Source organism: Mytilus edulis, chromosome 2 (assembly GCF_963676685.1).
Source record: "Mytilus edulis chromosome 2, xbMytEdul2.2, whole genome shotgun sequence".
In the NCBI taxonomy this organism is placed as follows: domain Eukaryota; kingdom Metazoa; phylum Mollusca; class Bivalvia; order Mytilida; family Mytilidae; genus Mytilus; species Mytilus edulis.
In genome coordinates, this window is record NC_092345.1 from 74,469,592 (window position 1) to 74,490,193 (window position 20,602).

General features: G+C 32.1%; 1 protein-coding gene across 1 annotated transcript in view; it reads left to right on the forward strand.

Annotated features, from left to right (window-relative positions):
- LOC139512967 (multidrug resistance-associated protein 1-like) overlaps window positions 1-20,602 on the forward strand; it is a 60,724-nt gene that overhangs the window by 18,517 nt on the left and 21,605 nt on the right. Inside the window, exons 9-14 of the mRNA XM_071300971.1 lie at window positions 8,764-8,947; window positions 11,420-11,740; window positions 12,227-12,364; window positions 14,270-14,416; window positions 18,833-18,917; window positions 19,717-19,786. Coding sequence (XP_071157072.1) covers window positions 8,764-8,947; window positions 11,420-11,740; window positions 12,227-12,364; window positions 14,270-14,416; window positions 18,833-18,917; window positions 19,717-19,786 — 945 coding nt within the window. The remainder of the gene's footprint in view (window positions 1-8,763; window positions 8,948-11,419; window positions 11,741-12,226; window positions 12,365-14,269; window positions 14,417-18,832; window positions 18,918-19,716; window positions 19,787-20,602) is intronic.

Consider the following 20,602-nt stretch of genomic DNA (forward strand, 5'->3'; position numbering starts at 1 on the left):
CAACTAGAGAACCGAACTCATGAAAAAAAAAAGAAAGACTGTCCTCTCTGATACATCTGTATGTACTGGGTGGTGTGGAACTTACAAATAAACGGTTACTAAAGGTCTGAAATAACAGTAATAAATTCACTTGGGGTAATAGCAGGATAAACATTTGCAGTTTGGACCAAGCATCTGAAGCAATCCCTCTAAAAACCAGAAATGGCTTCAGTCATAATGAAAATTTGGACCAGATCAGTGATAATGAATGTCATACTAAACTCTAACCTAAAAAAAAAAAAAAAAAAAAAAAAAAAAAAAAAAAAAAAAAAAAAAATTCATACCAAACTTATATAGGCCAGAGGCCCCAGACTTGGAACAGATACTAAAATGCCGAGGGGTTAAACAAGTTTTTAAAATCTCAACCAAATGAAGAAGAAACAAACGCACAGCAATATGCATAGAAAAAATCACACAGTTTAAAAAGAAGTCAGAGTCCAATATCAAAATAGGTAACAAATCAAACAAAAAATTGAAAATGACGATATGACATAAATCAACAACGTACTACTAACAGTTACCAACATGCCAGCTCCAGACCTCAATTTAACTGGTCGAAAAACTATGTATTCAATATACGAAATATCTAGCACCATCCCGTCATGGGGGTTTAATATCATATCATCATAAAATATATTAGAGAAACATAACTCTTATCATACCTGCAACTGGTTTAAAAATAAAGGAGTTTTAGTCCGATGCAAAGATGTGCAAGTGAATCAATATTGAAGCCAAAATAAGCCGTATATATGCAGGCAACAGTATCCCTACTTTATATAAGTTGCTTTTATGTTTTGTTAGTTTTTGAGGTAAAAGCTGACATTTGCCCGTTGTAAAGTGTATTACCATAAAAGATTGGATGGTCAATACCTGAATGTGTAAGATGTCTATGTAGAGGGAAATGCTTATAATGTAAACGCCCATAAATACAAAGCAAGAATAACTGGATCAACTCAGGCCAACGCAAATTAAAAGAATGGCTATGAGAACCCTATACTAGAGTCTAAATCCATGTAAGCAGAAACAAACATTTAGTATAACAGCAGCAACCACTCGTTCTCTCTCTCGTCTTGGGTTTGAACCAGGTTGCCCAAAAAAAACACTTATTTCCATTAAAGGACTAGGTGATTTGAACTTGGATATCACAAGAAGGCCTAGATTATGCAAAGTCAACATGGTTAAAGTTACCTGTTAGGACATCCAAAAGTTATAAAGGATGACCCGTGTTACACAAAAAAACAAAACACAAACAAGTGCTCAACAACATCTAGATACCCTCATAATTTAAAAAGCATAACATTTCAAATAGTCCCAGCGTTCATGCTAACTGAAATTCAACCTGTACTATAATTTCATTAGTAAATAACAACCATAATTTGGAATCAACTGTTGCCAAGCAACCAGTAGGGCCAAAGATTTTATGCAAATGAAAAGTTCCTCATAAACTTCCAGCCTAAAAAACAAACTGGCACCTAAACATACAGCGTACGATACTCATAAATTGTGCAACTCCTAGAATCTCCCCTGATGAAGATTACAATACATTCTAGTATATATATAAATTAAAGCTGCTGTCGACACCTAAATACTAAAGATTTTTAACGATTTTTAAACAAGCTGTAAATAATTACTTAGTTTCAAGTTTACCGCTTACGAAATTTAAACAGCTTGCTTGCTGCGATGTAATTCTAAAAAGGACTAAATGACGTCACAGAATATAACGTCACTCATGTTGGGTAAATCTAAAACATGAAACACAATCCGTGAGTGGCCCCGGCGATAACTGAATTTAAGTCTATTAACTTAAATTCCATTGTGTTTTAGTTTTGTACTATCAATTCCAAGTTTACTTTCCACAGCAGTCACTGAGAGTGAAAGAAGGTATTTCACTTCGTATCTTATACGTTAATTCTAGGAGGAACCCCATTCCTAACTCTTTACATATTTAATTTTGGGTCAGTGGGCATAATTCCTTTTCGTACACATTCCTCTGTTTAAATTGCGATCGTTTTTAATATAATACGACGTCTATCGACAGAACGAGTTAATTTTTCTCGACGTGTCGTATTGTATTTTGATTCAGAACTGACGGAAATTACTTACGGAAGGGATACAACTCGAAACGATAATATGGAAGACTCCACTTCGGCTGAAGGGGTGGACTACATTTATTTAATTTAAATGATGCATACGATTTTAAATTATGCAACAACAATAACCCTCAATAGCAGACAGACATAGGAAGGATCTCACGAGTTTCAAATTAATCAATGGAGTGGGGAATCCAGAGCAACCATTCAATCTGATACCCCTGGAGGTCAAGAAAATTATACGCCTGCGCATAATTACCTAAACAAACCCTAGACTTGTGATTTGGAGCAACAACGAATAATCACTGTGTATCATCGCCACCGGAAATTGGGTACTAACGAAGCGGAGAGAAATAGAAAAAAAAAGTAAACAAGTTAGGAATTCAGTCAATTTAAAGCATTTCCACTCATTTGATGAAGGTGCCGCTTAAGAAATGATTTTCTGATATATAATTCTTTAAATTATTAGGCAGATAATACGGGGCGCCGAATGGGACTCTTGTGGTTTTGTACAAAATTCAATTCTGTCATAACAAAATCATTTTTGTCTTACAAAACTATGTGCTACAGACTTGTTTTGTGAGAACTTCAATTTTGTGATGACAAAATTCATTTGTGTAGACAAAATTAATTTTTGTCATGACAAAATTCATTTTTGTAGACAAAATTCATATTTGTCATGACAAAAGTCAATTTTGTCTAAAAGGTATGCAAATATAAACATATTTGCATACAAAATTGACTTTTGTTACCTGATATGGAAATTAAATCACAAAAGTCAATTGTGTGAGGTAAGATTCAATTTTGTGAGACAAAATTAACTTTTGTGAGACAAAACTGACTTTTGTGAGACAAAATTGATTTTTGTGAGACAAAATTCAATTTTGTGAGACAAAATTCAATTTTGTCAATTTTGTTGAGACAAAAGTCAATTTTGTTAATTTTGTTGAGACAAAAGTCAATTCTGTCAATTTTGTTGAGACAAAAATCAATTTTGTTGAGACAAAAGTCAATTTTGTTAATTTTGTTGAGACAAAAGTCAATTTTGTTAATTTTGTTGAGACAAAAGTCAATTTTGTTAATTTTGTTGAGACAAAAGTCAATTTTGTTAATTTTGTTGAGACAAAAGTCAATTTTGTCAATTTTGTTGAGACAAAAGTCAATTTTGTGACGACAAAAATTCATTTTTGTGACGACAAAATTGACTTTCGTGAGACAAAATTGACTTTCGTGAGACAAAAATCAATTTTGTTGAGACAAAATTCAATTTTGTCAATTTTGTTGAGACAAAAGTCAATTTTGTCAATTTTGTTGAGACAAAAGTCAATTTTGTCAATTTTGTTGAGACAAAAGTCAATTTTGTTGAGACAAAAGTCAATTTTGTCAATTTTGTTGAGACAAAAGTCAATTTTGTTGAGACAAAAGTCAATTTTGTCAATTTTGTTGAGACAAAATTCAATTTTGTCAATTTTGTTGAGACAAAAGTCAATTTTGTCAATTTTGTTGAGACAAAATTCATTTTTGTCAATTTTGTGTAACAAAAGTCGATTTTGTATGCAAATTAGTTCACAGAAACCAAACTAAACTAATTTGAATACAAAATTGACTTTTGTCGCCCAATTTTCAGATTAGGTAACAAAATTCAAGTCTGTGTAACAAAAATGAATTTTGTCATGACAAAAGTGACTTTTGTCCGCTGATAGATAATTTTGTATGACAAAATTTTAAATTTGTAGTATGATACAAATTTTGTTAAACTGAACTTATTTTTGTTGAACAAAAGTCACTTTTGTCCGTACAAAATTGAATTTTGAGTACAAAACCACAAGAGTCCCATTCGGCGCCCCGTAGATAAGTACAAAATTGATACAAGATTTTGTGTAATACTCCAAAACTTGCCACTTAGTACCGGAAAATTTCGAGGTCGATCGTCCTCTATCCCCCCATTCTCAAGATATTGAACTGTTTTTCATTATTTTTCCAGACACGTTTTTAGATTATTATAGTGTGGCATCATATCTACTGAAATTTGTTGTCAAAAAGATGTATTTTAAAGAATATAGACCATGAAAAATAAAGTCTAGTGTACGGCAACTTGCTCGTGTTGACAAATTTACTGTATGGCAACTTGTTTTTAACTGTATGGCAACTTGCTAATTTTAGAATAGTTATTTACCGTCCTTTCAAAGAAAATATTGTATTAAAAGTTCAAATATCTAAGGGGTGGGGGAGGGGGGTTCCCTTTTAAATTAAACTGTTTTTGTCTTTTTCAGGTTTTAATTTGTTTAAAACTGTTATTTGACTGATAAATTTAAAAACCCTTAACTGCTCGATCCACTGTCTGTAATCTGTTTTGTTAAAATTTGCAATGTTGTTAACTGTTTATTTGAAATTGAGATTCCAGTTATCTGTTACTTAATACTTAAGTGTTCACTGTTTTTTTACATTATTTTCTCTGTTAACTAATCTTAACTGTAATTTACAAGAATCACATACAAATTTGGTGTCCATTCCTTTTTTTACGTTGCTTCCGCAAAGTAAAAAATCTTTGAGTATGGTAAATCCTTGATAAAATTGAGAATGGAAATGAGGAAAATGTCGAAGAAACAGAAGCCCGACCAAATAGAAGAAACTACCCAACGCAATGAGAAGATTATTCACTAGGATGGGTGTCAATTCACAGATAGGAAAAAACTTAGAATTGACACTCATAATTTTTAAACACCCTCTTTCCCTTCCTTCCTAATAAATAAGGCTTACTATTTGAGTTATGCATGTGTATATTTATGGAAAGAGAATCGTCCATAGATTTGATTTCCAATAGTAATAATTGTGAAATATAATTTTTTTTTGTGTAACCATGGCAACAATCAGCATTTATTTGACACCAAATATTGCAAGATAGGGTTGAACATGTCACAAAGATCTCAAAAATTTGGTCCAAAGGAAAATGTCAATCAATAAGAGTGAAACCTTTCCTGAAACCATAGACATATATCTATCAAAAGGTAAAAAAAAATATATGCATTTCTGCGTTTTTTTTCTCCATAAAATTGAATTGAAAAGATCGAGCGTCAAATCTTTGTTGAAAAACAATACAAATTTTTTAAATCTATGGCGGTACGGATAGGAACGTATGGACGTTCAAACTGTAAAATGGCTTCTAAAACATGTTAAAAACAATCTAAATGTTCATATAAACCCACTAGGAAGGCTATATTATTATTCAACTATCAAAAAATCAATTCAATTGTACAAAAACTTTCATATTTAGAAAATTCACCATGGCTATAATGCGAAACTAAACTTGTAACTGTGTATTGATACACCCGAAGCTGTCTCCTTAGTGATCAATCATTTAACTACAAAAAAGGGGGGGGGGGGGGGTTCCAACCCCCGGAACCCTATCTCCTCTGGGTCCGCCACTGAAAAGGGGGTAGAAGTTCAATGTTTGTTTCTTGAAACATATAAATGAACCAAAATTTAAAAAATGAAATAAATACAAGACTATATAAAAATGTAGCAAAGGTTACAGACTCAAGTTGGGTCATGCAGGTGCAACAAATGAGGCAGTGTTAAACATGTTTAGAGATATCTCGTACCCCTCTTTATACGTCTAACCAATGTAGTTGTATCTGCCTTCTATTTGTTATATATCAAAAATGTTATAAGGAAAGGCCACTTCTTATCCAGCTAAAACCCTGGTCAGTCCTATGATGTAAATAATTCAGAAGTATGTGGAATGTTTGATAAGTTATATTGACCCTGAGTACCTGGACGGAATCGTGAAATATATAAAGTACCTTTACATTTTGCAATTCGTAAAATAACTGAACCGTGTGGCCTGGTAGAAGAGGCCGAACAATGATGACTTGGTTCTCAAATTGATGTCAAATTTGCTAGTCTAAGACTTCAGAAATGTAAAGATGGACCAAGGCTTTTTTATATCAGCTCAGAGTTCTTAATTGGGACTTGGAGATGAAAGAGCGCTTCAACTTGTGACACCTTACATGTTACTTTCTGATTTATACACTGGTTTTGATGATTTAAAATAAAAATGAGTAAACCTTCGTAATTCCTTTTAATAAAATCATGTAAGCAATGAGTCGTATGAATACCCTGACTGAGATGTAACCATAATTTAAAAGAGCTACCGCCATAAAAAAAAATAATGTTCACGCCCTATAGTATTCACTCATTCTAACTGTTTGTTACACTTTCCTACGTCATGACGATAACCCAAGTTTACTACGACTGATTGACATAAAACATTTACTCAACAATATACATAACCAGAAGAAGCCTCCCTTTTGCTGTTTGGAGCATTTTCGATTATTCATGACATAGTCCTTTTTCTTGGAGTCGATCACTCCGTCTGCTTTTCCATCCGTTCAATTGTCTGTCCATGTGTCAATAAAAAAAATATGGTACTTGCCACAGGCACTTGTCTCAGAAAAAAAATTTCCTATATACCTTAATATAGGAAATTTTTTTTCTGAGACAAGTGCCTGTGGTACTTGCGTGTGATGGATAGTTATCTTATTTGCTATCATACCTCATCTCCACTGTTTTTATCTAAAAAAAAAAAAAAAGAAGCTAGCACCAACAAAAGAGGAATGGACGGTTTATTTTATTGAACTTATACAATTCAACCTAACAACAAATAAGAAAACAGTCGTTAGTAGTATAACGATATATAAATGTATTTTGGATAATATGGTTGAAAAAAACCTTTTTGTACAAAATCGAATTTTAGCGGTACGCAACGAGACCTTCTGAACTGAATTAACGGCATATATTTAATAATATTTGATAAGTAAGACATTTTGTATATTTGTAAGCCTGTAAAGCTTTGATATCAACAAAATATCGTCACTTGATATTATTTAAACAGTGATTAATTTACTCTTAAAATTATAATATATTGCAAGACGCCGTACAGACAAAAGTTGTTATTTTGCAATTCGCCGTACAACGTTCTGCAATTCGCCGTACAACAAACAAACAATGTTTTTGTTCATATTCTTTAAAAAACATGTTTTTGACAACAAATTTCAGTAAATATGATGCCACACTATAATAATCTAAAAACGTGTCTGGAAAAATAATGAAAAACAGTTCAATATCTTGAGAATGGGGCGACAGAGGTCGATCGACCTCGAAATTTTCCGGTACTAAGTGGCAAGTTTTGGAGTATTACACACAATCTTGTATTAATTTTGTACTTATCTGCCTAATAATTTAAAGAATTATATATCAGAAAATCATTCCTTAAGCGGCACCCTCATCCAATGAGTGGAAATGCTCTAAATTGAATGAATTCTTAACTTGTTTACTTTTTTTTTCTATTTCTCTCCGCTTCGTTAGTACCCAATTTCCGGTGGCGATGATACACAGTGATAATTAAATGTTAAATAAACCACATAGATGGTTTTCCATTTCTTTATGGCAGTACAATATCAAATATCAGTTTTATAACGGTGACATATAGGAAAAACTCCACTTCAGTTCTTATATGACAGAAATAGATTTATCGGAATTCAGAGAACCCTCGCATTTTACAAAAAACTGGAGAATTCCCTCTGACGTGTTTCTAAATTTATAAAAACACTAAATATAAATACTGCATTATTCTGATTTTCCATGTTGTTAAAACACGCATATAAGTCAATGGAAATATCGAAACATGAAGATTATGAGAAGAACATTAAAGGAAAGTTGTTTAAATTAAATCCTTTTGTTTGTTTTTACCTTTTACAACAAGACAATCTTAAGAATATGAGATGTTCCTTATGTTTAGAATAAAACGGTTGACGTGAGTGAATGGCCCTGAGTCAATGGTATAAGTCTATAATTGCTTGATAGCAATCGTATCCCAAAAAAGTTAAATGGTATTTTTCTGATTTTATTTTAAGGAATAATAGTTGTAATACAATTCTTCCATAACAAATTTGAAGTGCAGAGTGTTAGAAATGTTTAGGTTCCCCGGGTAAAAATATATTACTATACATTTATATTTTCCTAAACGAGTTTTCAATAAGATGTGTCAAATCCGTGGATCAGAATTTATCTAAGAATATTTGCCAGGAAGTTGCTACTTTCATATCGAACCTTCAGTTCTGCGTAACTAGCCTCTGCAGTTTCTAGCAGATAGTTGCAAGTTCTGTTTACCAAAACGGTTATAGCTTCATTACAGACGTTTACGTCATTGAATATTTAGGTAAATAATGTTCTGATAAATTTAAATGAGGTATATAATGTGTTAGGATTTTACAAGAGACATTTATTAAATTCGATCATTAATACACACTACAGCTGTTCACATTTGATGTTGGAGACAGGTGTCATAAGCGTACTAAGCTCGTGACCCGTTCAGAGCAACCGTGTACCCAAACCCCAGTATTTGATTGGTATCCTGTCCCCTTATCACAAGATTGTAGTATGTTGTTAATTGTTTTCATTCTTGTTACTTCGCAATACTGATTTTGTATTGCCATAGAATCAGGCAATTGTTATTTTTTTTAATATCTCTATTTTAACTTTTATCAGGTTCTCTTGAATCCTTGCGTTTGGGTCGATCTTAATATTTCTAATTAATGTCAACCAAGACCTAATTGAACTTAACATATTTTAGGCTTATAATAAATGAGACAGAGAAGCCTGCAGATGAAAGAGTATTGTGGTATGGAATCATCTTAGCAGTACTTCTGTTTCTACTTGGTCAGTTGAATGCTGTGTTTTACGTTCATTCAAATCAAATGATGTTATCTTTAGGATTAAAGGTCAAAACAGCACTAATTGGTGTCATTTACAGAAAGGTAAAATATATTATTGTTTATTTATGTTTTCTCTGCTTTGATTGATGTTTCTTGTTGATTCTATCTTTTATATCATACACTCTAATTGTTAGTTAAGAAAGAAAAAAATAAGAATGTGACGTCAGATTTGGACGTCGATTAAGGACCAGACGTCGATCTTAGTCTAACATAATTTATGTACTCCTGTTTTAGTTCATTTAGTGTATATATTAGGACATGTCTCATGATCCTCTGATGACTATCCTAGAACATATCTCAGACCTTGTATCGAAGCTGTCTTAGGATGATCTTCTTATGACTATTCTTGGACATATCTCAGACCTTGTATCGAAGCTGTCTTAGGATGATCTTCTTATGACTATTCTTGGACATATCACAGACCTTGTATCGAAGCTGTCTTAGGATGATCCTCTTATGACTATTCTAGGACATATCTCAGACCTTGTATCGAAGCTGTCTTAGGATGATCCTCTTATGACTATTCTAGGACATATCTCAGACCTTGTATCGAAGCTGTCTTAGGATGATCCTCTTATGACTATCCTAGAACATATCTCAGACCTTGTATCGAAGCTGTCTTAGGATGATCTTCTTATGACTATTCTTGGACATATCTCAGACCTTGTATCGAAGCTGTCTTAGGATGATCTTCTTATGACTATTCTTGGACATATCTCAGACCTTGTATCGAAGCTGTCTTAGGATGATCCTCTTATGACTATTCTAGGACATATCTCAGACCTTGTATCGAAGCTGTCTTAGGATGATCCTCTTATGACTATTCTAGGACATATCTCAGACCTTGTATCGAAGCTGTCTTAGGATGATCCTCTTATGACTATTCTAGGACATATCTCAGACCTTGTATCGAAGCTGTCTTAGGATGATCCTCTTATGACTATTCTTGGACATATCTCAGACCTTGTATCGAAGCTGTCTTAGGATGATCTTCTTATGACTATTCTTGGACATATCTCAGACCTTGTATCGAAGCTGTCTTAGGATGATCCTCTTATGACTATTCTAGGACATATCTCAGACCTTGTATCGAAGCTGTCTTAGGATGATCCTCTTATGACTATTCTAGGACATATCTCAGACCTTGTATCGAAGCTGTCTTAGGATGATCTTCTTATGACTATTCTTGGACATATCTCAGACCTTGTATCGAAGCTGTCTTAGGATGATCCTCTTATGACTATTCTAGGACATATCTCAGACCTTGTATCGAAGCTGTCTTAGGATGATCCTCTTATGACTACCCTATGACATATCTCAGACCTTGTATCGAAGCTGTCTTAGGATGATCTTGAAGAAAGATATCATAAACCTGTTATTTTTAAAGTTTTCAAATATTAACATTCTGGAAAAAAATCACGTAAATAAAGTATGTCTTTCCCATAAATTACTCAACGTATTGATTACTAATTTAATATACATGTAATAAGATAATTTGCAAAATAAATAAAAAGAATACAAAAGTGTAATTTATTGAAATAAGATATTCAGATATACAGAATAAAAAAAAAAGAGTAATGATGATATTTTTTGAACAAGTGAGTTGAATTTAATTTGTAAATTCGTCACTGTTTCGGTTAAAAAGAGTTAATGGATAAAATCGTTCTTTCTTGATATCAAAACATCGAAAGTTCTTTATTAAAAAATCTTGAAAATCCATCAACCTATAAAGATTTAGTTATGAGCAGAAAAGGCGAATTAATAATTAGCAAAATTGATATACAAATTCGTGTGATTTATAAAAATAAACTTTTGACTATCCGGAGACCATCATTGGACAATTCTCGTGAAGTCCTAACTTTATGATCAACTTATAGAGATGTCCTATTTAGGACGACTTTGTGAAATTCACTTAGGACTTAGATAAGTCGTTAGACCATCCTAGGACATGTCTTAGTCATAAGACAGCTTTGGGAAACTGTCCCCAGTCTAAACGATTTTGAACATTTTAATATTTAACAACATTATTAACAACGATCGCAATCTGATTAGTAGACGTAAATACAGATTGTTCAAAAAATACTCAATTGGTTGTAAATTGTATTGAGGCAAAGATATATATGAATAAAAAATCTTTACATTCAAACAATCAGAAGTTGATATTTTTCTTGTATGTACTAAAAGGAACTTAAAATAGTTCTTCATTATTAAGGTTTTTTATGCTTTATCCATTGATGCATTGTTAAAGTAGTTATCAAAGGTACCAGACTTATAATGTAATACGCCAGACGAGTGTTTCGTCTACATGACACTCACCAGTGACGCTCAGATCAAAATAGTTATAAAGTCAAACAAATACAAAGTTGAAGAGCATAACCATTGTGGACCCAAAATTGCAAAAAGTTGTGCCAAATACGGCTAAAGTAATCTATGCCTGGGATAAGAAAAATATGGTTCAATTTATTTTTATTAAAATAAAACCATTCATAAGTGTTTTTGTAATTTTCATTAAAGACATTAAAAGTAAGCAGCAATGTGAGAAAAGATTACACAGTGGGAGAAGTTGTCAACCTGGTTTCAGTGGACTGTCAACGTATTCAAGATGCATTCACCTATGCCACAGAGATACTATCATTCTTTGTTGTAATAATAGTTGGCGTGTATGAACTGTGGGCCGTAATGGGAACTGCTACATTAGGATGCTTACTGGTCATAGCTATTCTCACCTGTTTAAATGCTCTTTTTGGGAAATTACAACAGAAATACATGATGAACATTTTATATTACAAGGGAAAACGATGTAAACTGTTGAATGAAATCATATTTGGAATGAAGGTAAGGACATGCTTGTTTTTTCAAATTTATGTCTGCGGTAATAATAAACACATCATACATGCATACAGTTTGAAGCAAATATTTAATATACAAATCATTCATAATTGGAAACTTCATCTAGTAAACTACACACAATTACATCATATTATGTATGAGATGAACTAAGTAATGATTTAGAATATACATACTAGTCTATATGTGTTAAGTTCATTAATTTTTATAGTAAAACAGTTACTTGATTTGTACTAAATTTGTTACTAGTACAATGACCATTTATCGTCAACTATAAATTTATCCACTAAATGATAGAATAATCACTCGATCGGGGCATTAGCCTCACACATTTGCTATCCGGAAATCGATAACGGATTTTGGTTAAAAATAAAAATTGTTTCTATAGATTATTGAATGTGATAACAACACTGACACAAATATAGTGACGACATATAAATACTTATATTTTTCTGGTAATTTGATATTTTACAGGTTATAAAAATGTACGCTTGGGAACCATATTTTTCGAAAAAGATTAGAGCAATTAGAATGAAAGAAATGGTTATACTACGCAAAATAGCTCGTGTAACAGCATGCTCAATTCTTAGTGCAGCACACAGTCCTTTTATGGTAATTGATTGCGTAGTTATATATAGTGGTTTAATTAATAAAAGGCGTAATGTGTGGAACTTTAATTAAAAAAAAGTTTGCCGTATTAACTTGACTAAATATCCAAAAGTTTTTTTTTAAATTACGGAACTCCGAGGAAATTCAAAACGGAAAGTCTCCTGGCAAAATTAAAAGTCCAAACACATTAAACGAATTGGAAATAACTGTCATAAACAAATTGTCTATTATCCCAAAATATTTTGATAACAAATTTTAATTGAATAGCTACCTAATCTCTTGTACAGGGCCATTTGTAAGGAAGAGGTCTTCTGAATAAACAATAAGTCTGACATGTTTTAATCATTTTATTATTAAACGTTGTTAACCCAAACAATCACAGTTCAATCAGTTCGATTTGAAAATTAGTCAAAATAACAACCTTTTGTAATACAAAGTTAAATTACCAAAATACTGAACTCCGAGGAAAACTCAAACGGAAAGTCCCTAATCTAATTGGAAAATCAAAAAAAATAAAACACGTCAAACGAACGGATAACAACTTTCATATTCCTGACTTGGTACAGTACAACGTATCGCAGAATGATTAAACAGTATTAATTTCCCAAAAAATAAAAAGCCCCCGAAAACCCATTTACTATGGAAGTGTATTCTCTGAGACACATAAACTGTTTGGGCATATCTGATGTGTGTTCATTTCACACCACATTTCTTTGAAATGTTCATGTCTTTGGCAAACATCTTAAATTAGGTGACCTTAAGAATTCGCGATGAAATTTCGTCTTCAAGGAAAATCTTATGTTTCTATTTTGTTATTAATTGTCTTATTTTAAAAACAAAATGTGATTTAAAATGTAATGATATCATATATACTTTTTGAACGACCATATAGTTCGCATGGGGCCCAACATACTTCCTTGTTTAAAATCTAGTAATGTCAGGTTGAAGAATTTATGTCATATGTTCGGACACCTTTTTTTTTCTACGATTCAGGGTAAAATATTTTGTCCCATATCACCAACTTTTCTTTTCATAGAAGACTTCTATAGCCTAGAAAAGATCATAACCAACATTTAAGCAGACTCTATATTTCTTTCCCTACGATTTGGACATTTCTGATGTGTGTTCATTTCACACCACATTTCTTTGAAATGTTCATGTCTTTGGCAAGCATCTTAAATTAGGTGACCTTAAGAATGCGCGATGAAATTTTGTCTTCAAGCAAAATCTTATGTTTATATTTTGTTATTAAATGTCTTATTTAAAAAAACCAAAATGTGATTTAACATGTAATGATATCATAGATACTTTTTGAACGACCATATAGTTCGCGTAGGGCCCAACATACTTCCTTTTTTAGGATCTAGTCATGTCAGGTTGAAGAATTCATATCAGATGTTCGGACCTTGTGTTTTTTCTACGATTCAGGGTAAAATATGTTGTCCCATATCACCAACTTTTCTTTTCATAGAAGACTTCTATAGCCCAGAAAAGGTCATAACCAAAATTTAAGCAGATTCTATATTTTGTTCCCTACGATTTGGAACCCCATTATATCAATGCGAAACATAAGGTAAAAGTCATAGTCAGTTTTTCCCGCCATTATAGGTAAAATCATTAATATCCAAAAAAAGGAGTGTCATAACTTTTATCAATATATTTAGCCTATGTTGTTCCTTGACTGATGCTCTACTGATATATAGTATTAATTTTAAACTCTAGATTTTGTTTTTATTTAACATGACTACACCCTTAAGCCTTTTAAAAGCAAATATAATATTAGTGTAAATTTCAAACGTACATGAGCATGGCTATCGTTTGAATGTATATTTGTTTGTAGTATTTATTTTATTATAGTTTGTAACAAATAAACGAATTTGGTAAACCCAAATCTATGTTTCATTTCAGATGAACTTTTCCATTTTACTGATATATACCCTAACATCTACCACAGAACCGTTCAATGCTGCAAAAGCCTTTCTAGCATTGTCCGTTGTCAATGTATTAAGGTTCCCACTGACACTGATCCCCTTTGTTATCACTGGAGTTATACAGGTGAGTATTATCAAACGTCATTTAATAATGATGTCTTTGTTTTTGTTTTGTCTGGTTGGGAATTTGCTTGTTGGGATATTTCTAAAAGAAGAGACGCTTACCATTACAACCGGTCTTGCTCATGCAATTTACTCAGTTTTTATCTTGATTGTCTCTGCCAATCGATGTAGGACATTTGATCATCGGTAAACTCGACTGGAGTTATTCCGCTAAGGGTTATCCCACGTTGTATTTACAAGGTTCGCCTGTTGTTGATCGCTTAGGATTTTCATAAATCGAATTACACTGACTCCCTTTGTTATCACTTGAGTTTTTCAGACGAATCAGTGTTATTAAACGTTGTTTTTAAAATAATTCCCTTTGTTACCACTTGACTTTAACAGCGGAACCATTTTCTGAGTCGACTAACAACGACATCTTTTATTACCATTACCGAGTAGTGTTATCCTAAAAGTTATTAAATGTTTCCCTTCTTTTTACCATCAAAGTTCCGACGAATAGTAACCTTATTTGTTATACAATGATAAAATATTTATAACTAGGGTTTTACAGCGGAGCAATAATAATGATGTCAATTGTTACACACCCCTGGAGTTATTCCGATGAGTGTTAAGTTGTATTTATTAGATCCCTTTTGTTACCCTTGTAGTTTTACAGCCGCAGTATTTTCTTTAGTCGTTTAACAATGACGTCTTTTGTTTCCACTGAAGTTTTACGATAGTGTATCATTCACAGTCGATTAACAATGACACCCTCTGCTCCCACTTGAGCTTTATATATGTAGTATCCGTAGTAGTTTAACAAGGACTCCCTTTATTACCACTGGCTTTTAAGATTTACGTATTATTCCTAGTCGTTTAACAATGACGCCGTTAGTTCCCACTTGCGTTTTTAATTGTGTATTATCCTTAGCAGTTTAACAATGACGCCCTTTGTTACCAGTTGAGAATTGGAAAAATTATAATTGGTTTCAATGTTTTGTTCCTATCAGGACTTAATACTATGTGATCTTAACTCCGTGACTTATTTTCTTATCATGTATGTACGGGGCGCCGAATGGGACTCTTGTGGTTTTGTACTCAAAATTCAATTTTGTACGGACAAAAGTGACTTTTGTTCAACAAAAATAAGTTCAGTTTAACAAAATTTGTATCATACTACAAATTTAAAATTTTGTCATACAAAATTATCTATCAGCGGACAAAAGTCACTTTTGTCATGACAAAATTCATTTTTGTTACACAGACTTGAATTTTGTTACCTAATTTGAAAATTGGGCGACAAAAGTCAATTTTGTATTCAAATTAGTTTAGTTTGGTTTCTGTGAACTAATTTGCATACAAAATCGACTTTTGTTACACAAAATTGACAAAAATGAAATTTGTCTCAACAAAATTGACAAAATTGACTTTTGTCTCAACAAAATTGACAAAATTGAATTTTGTCTCAACAAAATTGACAAAATTGACTTTTGTCTCAACAAAATTGACAAAATTGACTTTTGTCTCAACAAAATTGACAAAATTGACTTTTGTCTCAACAAAATTGACAAAATTGACTTTTGTGAGACAAAATTGACTTTTGTCTCAACAAAATTGACAAAATTGACTTTTGTCTCAACAAAATTGACAAAATTGAATTTTGTCTCAACAAAATTGAATTTTGTCTCACGAAAGTCAATTTTGTCTCACGAAAGTCAATTTTGTCTCATAAAAGTCAATTTTGTTGTTACAAAATTGAATTTTGTCGTCACAAAAATGAATTTTGTCGTCACAAAATTGACTTTTGTCTCAACAAAATTGACAAAATTGACTTTTGTCTCAACAAAATTAACCAAATTGACTTTTGTCTCAACAAAATTAACAAAATTGACTTTTGTCTCAACAAAATTGATTTTTGTCTCAACAAAATTGACAGAATTGACTTTTGTCTCAACAAAATTAACAAAATTGACTTTTGTCTCAACAAAATTGACAAAATTGAATTTTGTCTCACAAAATTGAATTTTGTCTCACAAAAATCAATTTTGTCTCACAAAAGTCAATTTTGTCTCACAAAAGTTAATTTTGTCTCACAAAAGTCAATTTTGTCTCACAAAATTGAATCTTACCTCACACAATTGACTTTTGTGATTTAATTTCCATATCAGGTAACAAAAGTCAATTTTGTATGCAAATATGTTTATATTTGCATACCTTTTAGACAAAATTGACTTTTGTCATGACAAATATGAATTTTGTCTACAAAAATGAATTTTGTCATGACAAAAATTAATTTTATCTACACAAATAAATTTTTTTGTCACAAAATTGAAGTTCTCACAAAACAAGTCTGTAGCACATAGTTTTGTAAGACAAAAATGATTTTGTTATGACAGAATTGAATTTTGTACAAAACCACAAGAGTCCCATTCGGCGCCCCGTAGTATGTTCTTGCCAGTATTTGTTTTGAAAATTCTTTTGTAATCTTGTCATTTGTTGCCACTTGATTTTAACAGCTGAGTACAATTTAATCAAAGGCCAAAGTAGTATACTGCTGACCAATAGTCATACATCTATTAAGCTAAGAAAAACAAAATTTGGGTCACAAACCAAAGCCGAGGTAAACACATCAACTATAGGAGGAAAACAACAAAAAACAGAAACATGGAACTGCAAAAAAAAAATAAACGCCAACAAACATCGAAACGGACTATTTGTACACGGTCATGTTTTTTTCTGACTGTTTATGACATCTTTACACTAAATCCATTGGATGTTGGATGTGTACTACTTGATGATCTAGTCTTAGATGCATGATTTTTTTATTACTTGTACGTTGTTTTGAACTAGCTTTCAGTAACTGCGAGTACTCTCAGATCAGTATTTAGTGTCTTTTTGTTGTTGGGATATACTACCCGGCCACGTTCACTCTGTGTTTTTGTTAGATGTATTTCTATTTGTATTCATCTGATGAGTTAAGCCTTTGTCAACTGATTTTTATTGTTTATTTTTATGTTATACTGTTATACCACCATCTAAGGTTAGGGGGAGGGTTTGGAATCCCGCAGTTTTACAGCGGAGTTTTTTCCAAAGGCGTTTAACAGTGACCCATTTTGTGATCACAGGAGTCATACAGCTGCGAAGTATGGGTAGTAGTTTTACAATTATGTCATTTCGAACCACAGAAAATAAACTCATCATAGATACCAGGATTGCACGCGCGTTTAGTCTTTAAAAGACTTATCAGAGACGCTCGAATAAAAAAAGATAAAAAGGCCAAATAAAGTACGAAGTTGAAGACCATTGAAGACCAAAAATTAAATTGCCAAATACAGCTAAGGTAATCTATTCCTGAGGTAGAAAAGCCTTAGTATTTCAAAATTTAAAGTTTTGTAAATAGTTAATTTATAGTTGTGCCCATATCAATGATAACTCATAACAACACAGAAGTGCTCATCATAGATGCCATGAATGGACATGCGTTTCGTCTACAAAAGTATCATCAGCCGCTCGAATAAACAAAAGTTAAAAGGCCATAAAAGTACGAAGTTGAAGAGCATTGAAAAAAATCCTTACTCGCTTTACATTGATTCTCTTTGTTATTAATAAAGCTCAACAGCTGAGTATTAACAATGATGTCACTCGAGAAAATCTGACGAGTGTTGTCACAAGTTGTATTTAAAATGATTTTCTTGTTAGCATTGGATGTAAATATATGAATATTTTCATCCGCCGTATCTGCTGATACGATAAAGTATAAAGACAACAGTAGTATATTGCTGTTCAAACTCATAAATCCATGGACAAAAAACAAAATCGGGGTAACAAACTAAAACTGAGGGAAACGCATAAATATAAGAGGAGAACAACGACACAACACTACAATGTAACTAACACACACAGAAACGGACCAAGCATCAGACAAAATCCCACAAGATAACAAATATAACATCAAAACCAAATACATGAATTTGGGATAGACAAGTACCGTGACACGTCTTATCGCAATGTCAATTTACACTCAAAAATAAGAGAAAACAAACGACGTAACGTTAAATTGTAACACACACAGAAACGAACTATAATTTAACAATGGCCATTTTCCTGACTTGGTACAGGACATTTTTAAAGGAAAAAATGGTGGGTTGAACCTGGTTTTGTGGCATGCCAAACCTCGCACTTTAATGACTGTATACCGTTTTCGGATAGAAAATATTAACGACTGAAAAGATAATGATAAGCTAAGACTATAGAATATATAACTAACTTAATAGACTAAATTTGAGACATCACACTCTAGTCCTTGTAAATTTAACATGAGTTGTTTACGGAAACGACTTTTCTATCAGTGGTACGGGAAAAAAATATGTTCCTTACAGTTTAAGAATCGAATGTATTAAAAGCATGCAATTTATATTAAAAATTTTCTATGCAGGCATTTGTTTCTATCAAGAGAATCCAAAAGTTTTTATTGACCGACGATGTCAATCCAGACAATGTTCAATTTATCACAGCATCAGGTAGGTTAATATACGACAACTGATGAATTATGGTTGACTGAAAAAGAACCTATCTGAAAATATGGCAGCACGAAAAGATGAAATCAGAAAAAAACAAGTAATACCTTTAAAAAAAAGTATCAGAAGCATTTAGAAAAAGCATATGTTTTAAACCATGATTTTCAAGAATGTTGATTATATACAAATGCCCTTTATTTGACGACTTTACAAACGACAAATGTTGAATTAAGGTTGACTGAAAAAGAACCTATCTGAAAATTTGGCAGCACGAAAAGATGAAATCAGAAAAAACAAGTAATACCTTTTTAAAAAAGTATCAGAAACATTTAGAAAAAACATATGTTTGAAACCATGATTTCCCAGAATTTTAATTATATACAAATACCCGTATTTTGACAGCTTAAGCTTGATAATTCTGAATATCGAACACTTGATCTTGGCATTGAAATTTTTTGTCATATAGGCCGTTACGTAACTTTTTCGAAGACAAGTGCCTGTGAAGTTGAGATTAAATAAGATATTATCAGTGAAAATTGATCACACATACAAAATTAAAATATAAAACCGGTTATGAACCGGGAAGAAATGTTAATGATAATTATATGATGATCAATTTAAAAATGAAAATCTCAACCTTTTGCGACGCGTATAACGAACGGACGTCAAAGGGGAATAATCGGGAATAAGCTTTTCCCAGTAGACAGGTGATGAATTTTGTCCCTGTGATATAGTCCCTGTTGATTCAAATTTATTCCAATCGCAATTTGATGTAAATCTAGAAAATGTCGATAATTTTCAGATTACGCTGTACGTATACAGAAAGCCAGTTTCACATGGGAGAAAAACACAGATAGACCAACATTAGGTGGGTACGTACGTATAAATATAGTTTGATACAATGATAAAGATCATAAGAAATATATTACGATGATACCGCCATGATATAGTGCTACACAAGATTAATTTTTGAATCTTGATGTTAGAGGAATGAACTTCTGGTCTATTATTGGTGATGATAACTTTTCATATAAAATATAAAAGTTATTCATTCAGCGCCCATATAATTTTGTTACACGATAGTAACAAAATCAAATTAATATCATGAGCCTGGTATCCTTCATAATTATCTCAAATGTCATAATCTTTATATTAACGTTTATGATTTTCGTACAACTACTCATATGTTGAGTTGACTGCAACCAATATCATACACAACTCAGGAGACTTGCTGTTTGTGTCGCTTCTGCATGATTTGTAACTCTAATGCTATCATTGACAGAGCATTTTGTTATTATATGTTTTTTTTCAAATTTAAATTAGATTTTCAAAAGCCCTTCCCATCGTTTGATCAATACTTATGTTTTCATGGTCAACATGTTTACATAAATGGACCACAACATGTCTAAATGATTTAATACGAGATTTGATTTAAAAACAGCAACGAACCACAAACTTTCTACAACAAAGTTAATTTACGGATTGGTGTCCATATTTCCGTTTTAAATGAAGGTAAATGAACACTGTATAAAAATATGACTTAAATCGATTATAAATGAGATCATAACATTAGGCAACATAGCTAACTGAATCAGCCGTCACTTTTAATCAGCGTAACACAACAGAGTTAATATGCATATGACTGCGGACATATGCTTATACTTATGTTTCCATGTTAATACATATAA